The sequence below is a fragment of the Setaria italica genome, chromosome VIII, assembly GCF_000263155.2.
Source record: "Setaria italica strain Yugu1 chromosome VIII, Setaria_italica_v2.0, whole genome shotgun sequence".
Lineage (NCBI taxonomy): Eukaryota > Viridiplantae > Streptophyta > Magnoliopsida > Poales > Poaceae > Setaria > Setaria italica.
In genome coordinates this window covers 22,583,597-22,601,051 of record NC_028457.1, presented here as the reverse complement: position 1 = coordinate 22,601,051, position 17,455 = coordinate 22,583,597, and the positions used below count along the sequence as shown (strand labels likewise).

Below are 17,455 nucleotides of genomic sequence, written 5' to 3'. Positions count from 1 at the left end.
CGCCTCGGTGGAATACAGGCAGCCTAGCCGGAATGACGACAACATGTGACTATGGTGTCTCCTCTAACAGACTCATTTTATACACTGGTGGTGGTCAAAAATGTTAAGGAAAATATGATTCAATGACTGCCAATAGAAACCAACCATGGGCCTACATGTAAATTTGCGCCCCCCCAGGGTGGACGAAAAAATGACCACCTCTCCTTTTCTGTTTGGGTGGTCTAATTCACTAACCACAGCACATTTGACTTGGAAACAAAATGATTCTTTTATTTGATAATATAAAGGAAGAATCAAATAAAGCATGGCAGGGATGTGAGGATAAAGTTCATAAAACAAACTTCAAGAGTTAGGCCCATATCATATCCATACATGCACAAGTCCTTAGCAGAATAATAGGTTTTATTAGATGTCCAAACCATATTTATTCATCTAATGATGACCTGGCTAGCTAGCTTGCTAGCTAATTCAACCGAAGAAGATGATAAAACCATCACAATTCTCGCACTAGCAATTACTCCCTTTGTTCCAAATTATAGGTTGTTTTAACTTTTCTAAATTTATAGACTTTATTATGTACTTAGATATACCACATGTCTATGCATCTAGAAAAGCCAAAACGACTTATAATTTGGAACGGAGGGAGCAGTACCTATGGAAAGTTTTTGCCACTGAGAGTGTTTGTTGCTTCACAACCACTTGGCTCTATTTGATTCCCATGGTACAAGAGTTTCTAGATCCTTGACAGCTCATGTTTGCATATCATGGAGCCCAGTTAGATCAAGATATTTGGCCATCCTGGAGCTTCCCTGGATCTGCTTAGTCCGTGCGATTAACTCCTTTCTCATTTTGTCTATTGCATTGTCTTTATCCAACTCGAGAAACTCCTTCGTAGACTATTGATTTTAGCCTTTGCTTCCTTGATAACACCTGACTCCATTAGAGCATTTCCCGGAAAGAAAAGCTTCAATGAAAGGTTGTGTTGCCGGGGTGCCGAATAAGGAAGCGCCACCATTTTTGGACTCCACCACAACAACAAACCTCACACCGCAACAACGAAGAGGCTACAATCTTTGTCATCCTCATTGGACGTCATCATAACATCTTTCCGAACCTCCAATGGAGCACACAAAACTACTACTACAACAGGTGAGTAAGCTATTGAATCTATTTTTAAAAAAAATGAATGTAGCTATTGAATCTATTTTTTCAAAGACGAATGTGTTTCAATGCGAAAGAGGATGCACACCATGCCCCCTATATGGAAGAAAATGAGGTGTTTTATATGGAAAGAAATCTCATACGATCCGCAAGTAAATATGTTCTTATAAAGTATTTACCACACGATGGAATATTGGGTCATTCTTTTACGCTGACAAATTAGGATCTAATTGCTCTGGGGCAAGCTTGGCTTGCCCTTCCCACCCTTTCCTCCTGGTAATGAGCTCACTTGAGCTTCTGCTTCATTGCGGAAGTCATGTAAGCATGGCGCTCAGCCGCGGTCCGCAGCCATGGTGTGTGGGCAGAGAGCCGCGATCATGCATCCAATTATATACATGGAAGCAGGGGCGGACCTACGCCTAGGGCCACTAGGGTCGTGGCCCAGGAACACTCAGTTACCCCTCTTTAATTTTGGCCCACAATCAGCAGGCTTGATACCGAAACAGGCCCAAGTTCAGTGCTCCACGGCTCCTCCATCTCTCGCTGCGCGCTGCTCCCCTGCTTCAGTCCACCTGCCCCCGCCGCCGCCAGGGCCTAGGAGCGAACCGTCGCACCAGTGCGCCGCACCTGCCGGTTTCCTCCCATCCGCCCGCCGGAGCCCTCGTCCAGTTGTCCCTCGGCGCTCGACAGCTCGGGGCTCGGCTCCACGCGCTCCTCGGCAGATTACCTCGTCCTTGACGTTGCGACCTTGCCCTTGGCAACTCAACTCCTAGCTGCGTTGCAGGAACTGCCTGCGGGCAGCGGCGGCGCGCCAGAGCAACCGCGCAAGGGCACCACAACGCAAGCGCGCTGGCACAGGCGCCAGCCCGCAGCTCCACCTCTCCTCTCCAGAAATTTGTGGTTTTGCTCTTGTCCCAACTTCTCACACTTCAAATTTTCTATTCAGTTGGATCTTTGGATTGAAAGTCGAACTATTTATCACACTATTAAAGATGTACTAGTTCATGTCTCATCTCAAGTTCTCAACATTGTCAGCTTTACTGAATCTTATCCAATGGACGTGCTCCTGCCGAGTGACTTCTCCGGGGACCCTACGCGGTCAGCACCTCCCATCTCCTCTCATTTCTCTGTAAAGCAACCGAGTAATAATCTAGATAATTTCTAAAATCACTTGCAGCTACCACGTTGATTTCGTGAATGGAATTGTAATCTAAAATCATATCCTTTATTTAAGAGGATTACTAACGATCTTAAGTTTGATAAATAGCTCGGTTTCAAAACTTGTTAGTAATGCTAGTGTTTGCAAACCAGTTGCTGTCTTGTGGAAATGCATCAAAACATTAGCGTTTATGCCTCAAGGGAGTTTATATTTGGTTATTGTTAGGTTCATGGCAACCAAAAATTCATATTTACCTTGTTTTTGTCTAGTAAACATAGAGCTCAAGTATTGTATCCATTGTGAATTTGTCCCTTGCTATTTGTTGATGTGGAATCTTGTACATGAACCTTTTTACACTTTGTTTTTGGCCCTAGTCTTGGAGAATTCCTGGGTCCACAACTGGATGGAAGTGGGCTCTTGTGGCCATCTAAAACCACTTATTTTTCACAATTTGAATGGATTGACGTCACCCATTAACAGCCCTAGGTGCCACAGCCATGAACAGATTTCATTAACAAGGCGACAAGCTAATTTGTCACAGCGATCCCTATATCCAAGATCAAGTTTTTTCTACATATTCTAATTATCACATTAAAATAATACACTGCAAAAGATAACACTCCTCTGTTGCTACAAGGGAAACCTATCCGGTAGCACGTATCTTCACATGAACGGAATACAATCATTCCTTCGCTTACCTATACTGAAAGCAGGAAGAAGCCCAGGAGACTGTTTTCGATGTATACGAAAACAGAAGTGTACTCATAGCTCCGATATCTTGTCTAATCTTCTAATCTTCTGATCTTGAGCCACGTTTTGGCTGGCCACACCAAAGCTGGCCAAACAAACCACAAAAGCAACGCCACTCTAGGAACACTGATGTTCTTGCTATTTCGCGATATAAGCAGATGAGGATCACATGGGCAAAATTGAAGTACAGATATAACTAGCTGGCTACGGTCCCTCTCAATCGGTTGGCGATGTGCAGGAGGTGATCGATGTTAGTAGCTGGGTAATGCTGCAGCAACTGGATGTTGGCGGTGAAGTCCCCAGCCAAGAGTCGCTTCCGGACTAGGATGAGCATAGCACAGCATATCCTCATCAGTGTGTCCTGCATGCAAAAGTTTAGCCTAAACTCCGCTGGGAAGATGCCCACAAATATAGTTTGGAGGTGCTAACATACCGGTGGGCCTTCGGGGTCGCCCAGGATAGCATCCCAAATATGTATACATACGTTGAAACTGAACTCCATCGTCAAGAGCAATGTGATCCATCTAAATGCATAATATTGTGGGTACACCTGTATATTGAACAGCAGCCGATTATCGATATTGATCTGCTAAAGCAAATTGGCATAAATACCAATGATGCAACTGGAGAAAAACAAGACATGTCAGGTATTGTCCTTTGGAAGCTTTTTAGTGTGCTTAGTTGCTATGCATGCAAGAATCTCTGTATTCACTAGTTGCTAAACACCAGTGTATTTTACAGGTAGCTATGCAATTACTATGTACCATTTGTAATATGCATATTGCACATTTAACCTAAGCAATTACGCCGCCAAGACTACAAATAAGATATTCTGTTATGAAGACTATTCAGTCTATCATTTAACTGAAACCCAGAATACCAGGAATCTGTAAGATGTGTTGTACAAATCTAAACTTAGTGTTTAATGACAAGATAAACTGTACACCCACTTTATCTCATTCAATTTCTGCTATTTCTGTTCAGTGGACAAGACCTTACAGCATTTATAATGAGAAGTATAATTTCAACTATGGATGAAAACATAAGAATAGGATAGCAAAGCTGTCTTAATGCAATTTAATGTGCGGGTTCTCAGCATGACACAAGCTTAATTAGGAAAAAATTGCAGTAGATAAATCTCATCTCCATAAAATCCAGCAATCCATACTGCTTGACAGTTAACACGAGAAATCTAGTACTGAATTGCCTACCTTCGTAGTAACCTCCATGTGACGCCATAGTTCTTCATCATGTCGCTTCAAGAGTTGGGACAGCTTTGAAAGTGTAGATCGAATACCCACACTGCTATTGTCAAGATGCTTGCAATAATTGTCCTTAAAGCCACTCAACAATTCAACAAAGCAAAAGTATGTGTCTGCTTCAGCTGAAGCCTACATTTCCAAAAATGGGTAATTCAGTTGACGAATACCCCGTGACACCAATAATCAACAGAATAATTGTGAATTGATACATCAAAAAAGAACAGATTAACAAATATTATGTTCTCTATCTAGGGAGGGTGGGGCGAATAGGATGTTTACAAATGTTATGGGCTCAAAATCTAGGGACCCAGTGGACAATCATGGAAAAAATAATTAATAACAGATGAACTTACTGAGCTGCTTGGGTCAGGGTCATTCTTGAATACGTAGAATAGAGGTGCCAAAACTTCGTTCATCCCTTGCACATATCTTATGCTGGGGTTCGATTTTGAAAAGATAATCAGAATACGCCTCAGAGATTCCTGATAGGAGTTAAAATGATTAGTACAAACAATATGTCCCTATTAGTTGAACAGGTAACAGTACGAACACCGTAAACACTGAATGGAAACCTGGTTTGACTTGGCAGAGAAAAATGATATGTCTGGATGTGTTCGCTTTACATCTCGGTCTATCTGTTCTAGTATCTCTGATTCCTGAAATATATGTTTAGAACATGAGCAACTAAATGATGAAAGCAAAACTTTCTGTACATCCACATCATATTCAGGCAGCGAAATAAAACTGTTCAGTGGACATGAACTGTACAAGATAGCCTTGAGCAGAATACAAGTTAGAAGAACCAATTTTTCCATGCTGTTTCCTCTTAGGTTTCATTATACTTCTTGTTCTTGTTTTTGAAGTTTGACATCCGAAGCAACACGTAAGTTGCAGTCATGTCTAATGATACAAACGATAAGACCGAACAGGTTGAAGATAGCAACGTACTGGTATTGCACAATGATAGATTATCAAAAGGGTACATACGCATCTCACACACTTCAGTAGCGCAACTAGTTGTTCCAATTCACATGCAAACAAAGAAAACAATGCTAATAGAAATCTGATGACATCAGTCCTGGGCACATTCCAAGTTTTAACCAGGTAGAATTTCAGCAGTAAATCCGAATAAAGAGACCAGAAAGTGGAACTTCCAGCAAAAATTGGGAGAAACACAAACACACATAGGCACATAGTGCACATAGCATAAGAAAATTGCACCAGAAATGCAAAGAATTTCTCAGGACGCAACGCATTTTGGTGTTATTTTGTCTAATTCGAGCTAATCTACCAGAAGGTACCTAGAAGTGTGCTAGGAAACCAGCCAGTTACCACTGGTATGCAAATCATGCATATAAACCTTATTTCTTCAAATAGTATCGCTTGCAAAGTTAATATGAAAGATGAAACAGTACCTGAAAATATTGGTTCCATAAGCTAGATTTACCAGAGCTCAAAGGATGCTCTTCATTAGTAACTTCCAATCTCGGAAGCAAGCCAATCCTCTCAATATTTAATTCTTTCTTTCTTGAAAGCTTTGATTCCTCAATTCTCCGTAGTTTTTCTGACTGACCACATGAAGGATAGTGTCAGGACTCTCATATAAACAAATAAATGATATGCATGCTTTGAAAAGAACCACTTACTAGCAATCCTGGATTGTGCTATTATTAATGTTTGAAAGAACTTTTAACTGACATCCGTGGTGAAAGCTACTTAATTTTAAGTATCTTCGCTACAGTATTACAAGTTGACTTTTCATGCTTTGGGTACGTTCTTGATTTTTTTTCCAGGCAAAACAAACACACGTATTGTCTTACTCCCTCCGTCCCAAAAAGAATGACTTTCTGGGATTTTTCAGACAGATTAGGGGTGAATGAAAAAGACGCATGTACCCTTAGTTAGTTCAGTTTGCATATAGAAAATGGAGAAAACATGTTTGCATTTAATTATGCATGCACAAGATCAACGTGCCAAATTATGCATGCATAAGATTTAAATCCTAGAACATTATTCGTTTTGGGATAAATTTTGAATGCCAAAACATCATTCTTTTTGGGATGGAGGGAGTACTGAACAACAAGCAGATTTTTCCTACCAGCTCTAGATATTGTCCTAATATAATGTGTACAAAGATAACTAGGGATAATAGATCTTCGCTGATTGATACTTCAGACTGGCAGCTGTAACTTACAGGATTTAGAAGAAACTCTTCTTTGTATGCACTATATTGACTCCGCTTCTTTTCTAACTCGTAAGGCCATAAACCACGATCAGTTGGCAAATACCCCAAGAGAAGCTGCACACTATAAATATAGTAGAATAAATTTGTCGTGTACATAGTTAGATAACAAATATAGTAGAATAAATTTCTCGTGTACGTAGTTAGATAACAAAATAATGTTAAATGTACAAAAGAACTGTCAGAAGCTCCTAGAATGCATGCTTATCAAGACCCTTCACAAAACAAACATATTGTACAAAAGTTGGGGTCAATGTGAAGGGCAACACAAGCCATGCTAAATCCACACCCATCAAATTTTGAGCATCAGTTTAAGCAATTTCAGATGCACGCAGATGATTAGCATGCACAGGACAAGATTAACATATATAAGATATAAGAATAAGAAAAACTCGGAATCATACCCAACATAAAGCAGCCAGGTTTACTCAAGTGATTGTCAGTTCAAACTATTAGTGAGACCATGTATAGAATGACCCTGATGTTCACAGAAAATCTGTCAAAGCTCATCTTTTACAGCTACAAATAGAAAAGATATCATATTAACAATACAGACCACTTACACTATTTTATGAGTGGGTGATTACTAAAAAGGTCCATGTAGGTACATGAAAGACTACTCAATGTCACTAATAGGATCCTTCAAGCTGTTAAAACTTGAGCTCCATGAACAATTGAAAAAATGTTATGGGCTTAGCGCATCTAACAGATACTCACATGATGGATCATGGCATAAATTTTGGCAAAATTATGTTTCATTCTAGGGCCATCTCTCTTCACAGAAGCAACTGCAACATCTAACTCTATTTCCATAATTCAACTGAAAATATAAAACCCAACGTAGGGAATCTATGTCAAACTTGAATACATCTTTGACTATGAAGCTTGTCCCTTCTTAATTTGCTACACAACCCCGATGTATCAACTTAAAATCAGACACTAGGAAACTCCATTTCCATGTCCCAATTCAACCAGTAAAACCTGTTTTGGCATTGGACAGCTATGTAAAACTGGGAAATTGGCCCACATTGTAGACAGTGAACCTTTTCCCTTCCTCATGTATCTCACTGACCCAATCTCTGTAAAATGATGGACTCTTAAGCAGAGCAAAAGGACCTCTCGCTAACTAGCTATAACTACCAATTCATACTAAATTTATAAAAAAGCTGGATCAAATGTCAACAATAAACCCCAGGACTCCAATTGGGAAATGGAGAACTCCCAACTCTATTCGGAGCACAGACCACAGCAGAAACCACACAATCCGAAGAGAAGGGAAAGAGATTGCGAGTGGGGACCTTCCACACGACTGGTCGGACGCCCGCGCCGCCGTCGGGCACGCCGAGGCAGGCTAGCCGCTGGAGCTCCCCCATGTTCACCACCTTCTTCGACAGCTGCACGCACGCACCCACAACGCAACAGAGCCATCAATCAGACAAGCACGAAGACCCTAGCGAGTAGCGAGAATCCCAAGCCAAAACCGAAACCCCCACGCACCGCGGCCTTGAAGTCGGCGAGCAGGTGCGCCCGCAGGACCGCCCCGGCGCCCTCCTCCTCTTCGTCCCCCCGCCCGCCGCCCTCCCGCACCGCCTGCTCGTAGGACGGCGGCGGCGGCATGGGCGGGGCGGTGGCGACCGGCGGGGGGGGCTTGGGGGGAGGCGGCGGGGCGAGGTCGGCGCCGTAGGGGTCCGGCGGGGCCGGCGCGGGCGGGGGCGCCGACCAAATTGGGCTGTTGAGCCACTCCGGCACCGGCCTCCCCTTCTTCCGCATCCCGCACCCAGAGAGGATCCGGGAAGTCGCCTCGCCGCAGCAGCGGGGGAACGGAGGGAGGTGCTGGAGTCGCTGCCGCCGCCGGCCGCGTGGGAGGTGGTCAGGTACTCAGGTGGGAGGAAGGGTCTGGAGAAAGGGGAAGAAAAAAAAAAAGGAGGGGGCGCAGATCTCCAAACTGAAAGTGGCTAGTTGCAACGCTACTGCTGTTAATGCACAGAGAGGGAGAGAGAGCAGAGGAAGGAGGGCGGGTGGGGCCCAGTGGTCAGGAACGGTGGTAGCAGGGTAGGGTAGGGTGGTTTTGCTCTGCTCTGGCCTCTGGGAGACTGGATGGTGGCGAGATCGTGTGATCGATCTCGTATTTGGTTGTCCGTTGTCGCCAGGGTCACGTGATTGGCTTTGTTAATACTAGCAAGAGGTCCGTGGGTGCTGAGGCGAAACGATATTGCTTAGCGCACGATATTTTTATCGTGTGTGTAGCGCACCATATTTTTTAATCATGTTGTGTAACTTTTTTATCGTGTTGCCACTAAATCTGAACATCTGATTGGAACAAAAGAATGTTTGTACATCTGAATCCAGTGTAGAATGTATTCTAGCAGCTGGCCAGCACGCCACTTCTGAATCCTGAAGAGGCTCCTGAGAATGTATTGTGCATTTTAATTCAAACTGATACAGAATATTCAGAAATGAGTGTATACTGTAAATATTCAGACTACTCTTCTACGGATACTACTGAAGCAAACTCTGCTAAATCTGACACTTAGGAGTATTTCTAGAGCTATGGCATGACTTTTAGAACATGTGTTTTCAGAAAGCTAGTGACATGTCTTCCATGAGTAGTGTGCTCAGAAGGCTAACAGAAAATGAAAATTGAGAGAATTTGCATATTCTACTGCATTTAGTACATCGACGAACCCGCTTTACATGCCTCAGATTCTCCAAAGGACATATCGTGCTCAACTGCCTGTGACCAGTAAAAAAATTACTTGGAACGTTTATCACACTAATTGGTCAAGCTAAAGCCAAACACAACCAGGAACGCGTTGCAACTCGGAGAGAGAAAGATGTAGCATGGTGTTGATTTTCTTATTGAAGAGAGAACTAAACAGAAACATTGGGGGTTTGAATTTCATATCAGGTGGATGCAACATAACTGAAAATCAAAGACAATAATATGTTCCTATGAAGAGAAGAAATTCCAGATGTAATATTGGCTTTTCTAGACACCCATTGCTTAACCCAACGCAAAGCCCTCCAACTATTATTTCCTGAATTTCTTAACTAAACAATAACTCCCAAAACAGTACAAACCACTGATAAGTTTGAATCCAAACTAAAAGAACAGGGATGAAAAGTCCTTTTACCTAATGAGATCGTTGGTTAGCTTTGGTTCAATGTTGGCAGCCACCACATCAACTGGTATGCAAAGCAACAAGAAAAACAAAATCAAATAGCAATAAAATTCAATTGCAGGGGCAATTAAACCGATTGGAATACCTGTGGAGTCCTGGAGGGAGGTCGTCAGGTTGCCAGGGACCTCAGTGAGCTCCCACCCCATGATGACCAATTCTCAAAAGAAACTGAAACCAAGAAGCAGAGCAATCATGGTCACATTTTTGAGGTAAGCAAAACAATTGTAAAAAAAAGGGAAAGAAGCAAACTTGCATACATGGATGGGAATTAGGCCATTCAACCCCTTTGGATGGGCAGGGAATGCGCTTCTGTTGGGGAAATTGAATCTGAACTGATATTTCCACCAAAACCTAAGGGACTGGTCTAATCCATTCCTATTGAAAGCAAAGGGCCAGAAAAGCAATCGGTTGCCCGACATTCAATCAGCAAAGTTCACCCACAGTTACACAAGTCTCTACTACATCAGCAGGAAACAAATCTGACCACGAACATTAGAATTCACATCAATAGAAGGCCACACCGCAACAGGTTGATACCGCTCAGGAGCAGAGTACCGCAACTTCAGTGTATAAAAACGAGCACACTTAATTCTAGGCATCAAGCAGAGCTCCTGCAATAACATCGCCATGTTGAGAGAAAGCATCATTGAGAGCTGTTTCATTTGTATCGTAACAAAGACCTACACTTTATTATACAATTACAAGAAATAAAAGGCAGTAATCAACATCAGCACACCCCAAATTGAACCCATCACACCACTTAACATCCTTCCCATTGGAAATTAAAAAGGAAGAATTTGATCAGGTGCGATAATGCTATCTCTCTAAATCTGACCACAGAAAGCGATCCACTTAAAGAAATCATATGGGAAAGGTCGAAAGGATTTACCACCGATGAATAACTTGGGTGTGCGTGCACATGAACATGCGGCGTTCTGATTGAACAGCTTCCCGAACGGAATCATAGCATTGCGCAGCATCCCTCCTCTCCCATTCAGCATCATCTGCAAACTCTAGAAAACGATAACCCCCAAATCCAACGGGCGAGCGAGGAACGCACCGGTCTTGAGAGATGCCATTACCTGCCCGCGCCTCGCACGTGCTCGCCAGCCGCCGCGGTGTCCCGTGCGCCAGTTTACGTCGCCGTTCGAGCGCAAGTAGAGATCGCCGGCGGCGCCAGCGCGGACGGCCAGCACCGCGGCGGGTGGGGGCGCGGGCGATCGGGTCACGGAAGGGCCGGCGGCGGACTAGAAGAGGAGAAGGATGGGACACGGATGGTCGGCCGAACCGTCTGCTTCGAGATGACGGAGATCGCTGGCGGCGTCAGCACGGACGGTCGGCACCGCGGCGGGCGGGGGCGCGGGCGCGGGCGCGGGCGACCGGGTCACGGAAGGCCTGGCGGCGGACTGGAAGAGGATAATCCGCCGGCGACGGGGCGGATTGGATTGGCGAGCGAGCGAAGTAGGAGCGGCCGGCTGGGGACGTATCTGGACAGCGTCCGTCTGGGGGTGGCGGCCGACTGGCTGGGAATCTACGCTGGCGGAGGAACCCTAGATGCACGCTGTTTCCCCGCTACTTGAGATGGGAAGAGGAAGCGCGGACGGAATAGAAGGGGAACATAAGCTTTTTCGGCTTAACCCCCTCCCTTCCCTCCCTTTTCCGCTCGAGCTCCCCTCTATTTAAAATTTGGACTGCGGGTTGATTACCAAAAACTTGAGGGGTTTTTTGCGAAATGAGCGTGACGGACGAAAATTGCTGGCAGAGACGTTGCTTGCTTTAATAATAGGTAGTATATATAGATATGACAGTCTTCGAAAATGGAGTAGGATATGGACCTCTAGTTGCCACGCACTCACCATTCAGTACTAAAAAGTAAAAACAGGGTTTAATATTTTATTCGTATTACTACAACGTGTATTGCCGATTTGTATTACAAACTCAACATCATCTTGTAAGTATAATTTTAAAATAAATATATTGATGCACCTTTTTATACCAAAAGCCCCCCAAACTACTGCAAATAGTATAGAAATTGCCACTCAATTTGGGTGTTTGTTTGTGCTACTTTGCAGCGGATGAAGCTGCAGCTGCAAGCCCAAGTAGCTGAGCTGCTGCTTGCTGGCTTCAGCTGCAAAACAGCCAAGTAGCTGAGCTGCTGCTTGCTGGCTTCAGCTGCAAAACAGCCACATCTTGCAGTGGCTTAAAAGAAGCACAACCGAATAGGCATAATAAGATAGTCATGATCTTAGTGTATCATAAAGGAACTTCTTTTTCTAGGGTAAAGATCATGGAAGAAGCCAAGATGTTACCAACAATGAGAAAATATCATGTCCTACCAGCCGGTCTTCCAGTGCTACTGCATTATCAAACATGATAGTATTATCCGCTATGTTAGGGCCATAGTGGACCATGCTCCCTGTTGTAGAGCAATTTTCAAAGGAAGCACACCCCTCCATGGCTTCATGGATGCCTGAACTAGAGAGCACATCCCTTGTTCTGCATGATCACAGCCCACATGCATAAATGCATTCTCTCTCCCCCACACCACACATTCTCCCATTCATTAATTGTATTAATAGGTACCTCAGCTTCTATATTCTACTTATTCATTGCATTTTTGAGACTTTGTTGTTGTAGAATACGAGGGTTCATACACCAGGTGCTTTTAGTTTTGAATGTGTCTAACCTACCTCCAACTAGCATTAGATACACATGGATCATCTGCACTACACTATTCTTAAAATTGCATATTTGCCGTCTTCTTCAAGGACAACGCACAGTGCGTGCATTGGGTGGTAGTAATAGTTAGCAGGAGCACATGCAACTCCCTTTCCTAAGCTGCTCACTATCTCATTGTATTGTGGTTACGTCACTCACCTGATGACCAGTACATCACAAATTCGTAATTTTATACATGCACCTATTGCCTACACACAATCCATATGACTAGCTTTATTAACTACATACAGCACGCGCTTGCCTGTAACTGTAGATTAGTTATTAGCCTGGAATTGCGCCCCCCCCCCCACCCCACACACACACCTGATTTCACCCCTAGCCCGGTGCATGAAAAACTAATCCAGAATATGGAGACAAGCATCAATCATCATGCAAAATCAACAATGTGTGGTTTAATTTCGTGCATGTCTCATGTCTCGTGCATCAGTCAGCTTCATCACTTTTCTTTTTTTGCAGAGGTGTAGAGCCATAATGAGAAGTCTAGTTTATGGTGAAGAATTTGATTGCTGGTGATTGCTACTGCTGCTATTGTTCTCTTTAATCCATTTGAAAGATGCATTCGGTGTAATTTTTATTTTCAATTTGTTTGTATGAACATTTTTCATGCTCCGGTCATTTAGTCAAGAAGATAGGGTACTGTTGACGTCAGATTTTGACACGTATGGGATCGGCGTCAAGAGAAGAAAGGATTAGCTGATACGGTGGATTAAAAGGTCACGATTGGGAATTGGTCGATTGGCGCTACGGTGTTTTGGCGGATGGAGATCGGCCGATTGGAAAGCTGGAGCGATTAGGCCAATGTGGGCTTAAAGTGGGTCAGAGAAAGGAGAGAGAGAAAGGTTGGCCCGTGGGAGTACAATAACCAACTCTGATACGAGTTGCGTTTGTAAATATTCGTTTTTGTTTAAAATTAGAGATAGACCCTAGTCGGTTAGGAAATTGGTTGTAACAGGCTATAACTAGCCATCTTTAGAGATTTGTAAACAACACATCAATCAATAGAACAATCTACTATTTCCTCATACTTTATTTTCAAGTCGGTGACTTCGCCAATACTTTTCTTCTTTCACGAGTTCGTGCGGATTGGCAGCGCTGCATCGACACGATCTCCGACCGATTCTGTAAGTTCCGTTTACCGAGTAATATCTAAGCTTTAACTTCGGGCGCATCGCTGTCGTTTCGTTTAGATTTATTCACAAGTTATCGATATTTACTAGAATCATAGGTTTTATCTACTATTCTAGTTTTATCACCAGTTATCCAGCTTGAGATTTGAACTATCGGCTCTATTGTTGTTATTTTCATTCATCATTATCGTATAGCCGATTAGATCTATTTCAAGTGTTGCTTTCGTAGCTTTATCTAGTTTACTCTAATAGTTTTCTTCATAATCGCTATGTGATTGTCGGTTGTATCATAGCCGATTATCTTTATATAGCAAATCGGCCGATTCGCTGATACGCTTTTCGAGATCAGAACCTTAGCCGATCGGAACCCCTGGAATTTGACACGTTTTCTTCCTTGCCAATCAATAGGTCAGATTGGCTGGCACGCCGCGCGAACCACACCAGGGCGATTACCCGAATAGGAGCTAAGCAGATTCTCCTGGGTCGTGTGTCCAACGCTGAAGGTCGATTGGCCGACTTTTAGCGCCAACACACTTTTGGCACGCCCGGTGGGACCACTTCAACATCCAACATGTCAAAGGCTGCCGAGATCTCCGAAGACAACGTCATCGAGGTAACGGAAGCAGATCTCAAGGACGACCATAAAGAAGAGTTGGCAAAGCACGTGGAACAATACAGGAAAACATGCTTGCAATCTTTTAGTCGTATCAGGAGCGGGGATACCGTCAAGAAAGCTCCTTTTCCAGCTCCCCACCAGATCACCATCGCTGAGGATTCAGCCAAGATGTCCGATATGATCCAACAATCCGTCTATCAGGCTTTCATCGACCAATCCCCGGTGATGACCAACACGGTGTACAATGCCGTCATCAGCTCCCTAGGCAACGGAGTATCTCAGGGATATCAGGGGCCAGCGTACGCCCCGCCCATTGTAACCCCAGCCAGGAGTTTACCGGGCACATCTCACTCGGCTCCTCAGCCGACACAACACTTCACTGCCTTCAATGAATCCAAGATACAACGGTGCGCCATGCTTTCAATCATAGGCACCGTCTCAGCTTGCTCAGATTTCCTCCGTGCAATCGTTGCCTTTAAACTCAGTGCCTTGGGGGGCACCGGCAACAGCGGCCGTTTTGGATCAATCGGCCGGTTATGGAGGCTCTCCGATCCAGGCACCATCCCAATTGGCTATTCGGCCGACGGTCCTACAGTACCAGCTGACCACGTTAGAAATCGGTAGGGGGGCAGATGCTGCTGAAACACTCCGAAGTGCGGCGCCGATGATGCTGTACGATGGGACAGCCGATTCGCTATGCCACCAACTGTCAACCGCTTAGCCGGCCATGTTACTACAAAATCCACCGCACGCTTTGATTCATCACCCGGTCATCCCGCCGCCGATCAACCAACATGTGCCGATTCCCCAACCAGTTATTCATCAGCAGCAAGTGGATTGGACAACAAGGATAGCGGAGGTGATTCAAGATCAATTCGGGTTGAAGCCAAAGGTACAAACCTATACGTACAAAACGCCATACCCACCTACCTACGATCTACTGCCGTTTCCCCATCGGTACAAAGTTCCCGACTTCACTAAGTTTTCAGGGCTGGATGACACCTCAACTGTGGAGCACGTAAACAGATTCATCATCCAGTGCGGGGAGGCCACTACACAGGATGCTCTGCGGGTACGTCTGTTCTCATCATCCCTGTCCGGGTCAGCCTTCCAATGGTTCACCACGCTACCGCCCAATTCCATCGTTACCTGGGCTGACCTGGAGAAGCAGTTCCACAAATACTTCTACGCAGGAGTCCACGAGATGAAACTCTCAGATTTGATTGGCCTCAGGCAGAGGAGCGATGAGCCAGTAACCAATTATGTGCAAAGGTTCAGAGAGGTCAGAAACAAATGCTACACCCTAGTCCTGACTGATGCGCAGCTGGCCGATATCGCCTTCCAAGGCCTCCTGCCACACATCAAAAAAAAGTACGCTTCCCAAGAATTCAAGAGTATGAGTTAGATCGTTCACCGATTGGCCGGTCAAGAAGTACGCCCTTTTGCTCAGCGAAGAAATTTTCAGAAGAAAGTGACATACTTGGAGGGATATGAATTTGAGGAGGAAGCGGAAATCGGCCTAGCAGAATGGGTTAAGGGTAAAAAGCCGATATCGTGTCCTTTCGGGAAAAAGGAGTCGGGGCGTTCGGTTTTGACACGTCAAAGGCCGACAAAATTTTTGATCTACTTCTCCAAGAGGGGCAGATCAAACTCTCGCCTTATCACACGATCCTATCGGCCGAGCAGCTAAAAAAGATGAAGTATTGCAAATGGCACAATGCCACATCCCACGACACAAATGAGTGCAAGATCTTCCGTCACTAGATACAATCGGCCATCGAGCAAGGCAGGCTCAAGTTCGAGGTCCCGACAAAGCCAGCGAAGCCAATGAAGATTGATCAGCACCCTTTCCCCACTTACATGGTTGATACGGGGAGAAACACGCTTCAAACCAAGGTGCTGATGTCAGAATCAGCTAAAAGGAGTGGCACTGTGGACCTCAGAAATCAAGCTACGGCCGAAGATGTCAAGGGGAAGAGACAAGTTGACGACGAGGGTGAAGGATCGGAAAGACCACGTAGACCCATTACCTCCCAATTCTTGGTCAACAAATATCAACGGCAGCAAGAAAGTTCGAGATATCGCGAGGAAGTAATGCGACGACACGAAGATCATTGGCGATGTCCGTTCTTCATCCACTGCTGAGAAAATAATCTCAGGTTGCCATCGGCTGATAATTGCCTGGAGTGCAGCGGTCCATATCGCGATAATCGCCCATTCAAGAGATCTCACTCCAGGGACAGAGGATCAGAGCCAATCAGCAGAAACTGGCGCGACCAAGAGGATCGGCGCCTTTCAGTGCGTGATCGGCTGGGGTCATAGTTGACCGGTACGATCCACCAAGAGGCAGACGTGAACAGTATGATTGGCCGAGGGGTAGATTCGACCAGCACAAGCGACCGGGGGGCAGAGTCAGTGCACACGATCGGCTGGAGGAGATGGCCGACGACAGGGTGTCAGATGAAAACCCCCTAGGATGGGAACCGGACTGGGAGCACACCAGACCGCCGACTAAACCGGTGAACCCCAGGTGGTGCCCTGATGGATTGACCAAATCCCAAAAATGAAGGATCCAACGTCTGCGCCAATGGGAACAACAAGAAGAAGAGCAGAGACAGATGGTGGATAAGAAGGATGACAGATCTCGAGTCTGGCACCCCAAAAGAACAACAATGAAGAAGGTGACAATCAGGAATCAGCAGCTGACGTCAGCATGGTGTTCATCTTGCCGATGGAGTTCATGGCTCCCGCCGATCGGGACGACACGACGGAAATGCAGGAACGGATGGCACAATTGGCTTTGGAGCCAATGACAGCCACTTTTGAGAAACCCGAAGATGAAAAATGGCAGCACCTCAAGGCACTGTTCCTCAAAGGACACATCAACGGTCGACTTGTCACCAGGCTACTAGTAGATGGAGGCGCTGCAGTCAACATCATGCCGTATGCCATGTTCCGGAAACTGGGCAAAAGCGATGAGGATCTGACAAAGACGGACATGATGCTTAAGGACTTCGAAGGCAACGTGTCTCCCACGCGCGGGGCACTCTACGTAGACCTTACCATCGGCAGTAAGATCCTTCCCACTACTTTCTTTATTATTAATGGCAAAGGGTCCTACAATGTGTTGCTTGGTTGTGATTGGATATACGCGAATTGTTGCGTCCCGTCTACAATGCACCAATGCCCCGTACAATGGGTCGGTGACAACATCGAG

At 45.0% G+C, this 17,455-nt stretch overlaps 1 protein-coding gene and 1 long non-coding RNA gene across 2 annotated transcripts; one reads left to right on the top strand and one right to left on the bottom strand.

Annotated features, from left to right (window-relative positions):
• Positions 1–1,628: 1,628 nt before the first annotated feature.
• On the top strand, positions 1,629–2,511 carry LOC111258255. Its single transcript, XR_002678904.1, has 2 exons — positions 1,629–2,061; positions 2,197–2,511. It is a non-coding gene; the product is annotated as an uncharacterized LOC111258255 (long non-coding RNA).
• A 292-nt stretch (positions 2,512–2,803) lies between these two features.
• LOC101772790 (TBC domain-containing protein C1952.17c) lies at positions 2,804–8,490 on the bottom strand. The gene is made up of 9 exons (XM_004979208.4): positions 8,072–8,490; positions 7,873–7,968; positions 6,527–6,631; positions 5,748–5,900; positions 4,905–4,988; positions 4,686–4,814; positions 4,282–4,461; positions 3,504–3,620; positions 2,804–3,431 (listed from the first exon to the last, which is right to left on the bottom strand). The coding sequence occupies exons 1-9, from the start codon at positions 8,342–8,344 to the stop codon at positions 3,267–3,269; spliced, it is 1,302 nt and encodes a 433-aa protein (XP_004979265.1). The 5' UTR covers positions 8,345–8,490; the 3' UTR covers positions 2,804–3,266.
• Positions 8,491–17,455: the final 8,965 nt, after the last annotated feature.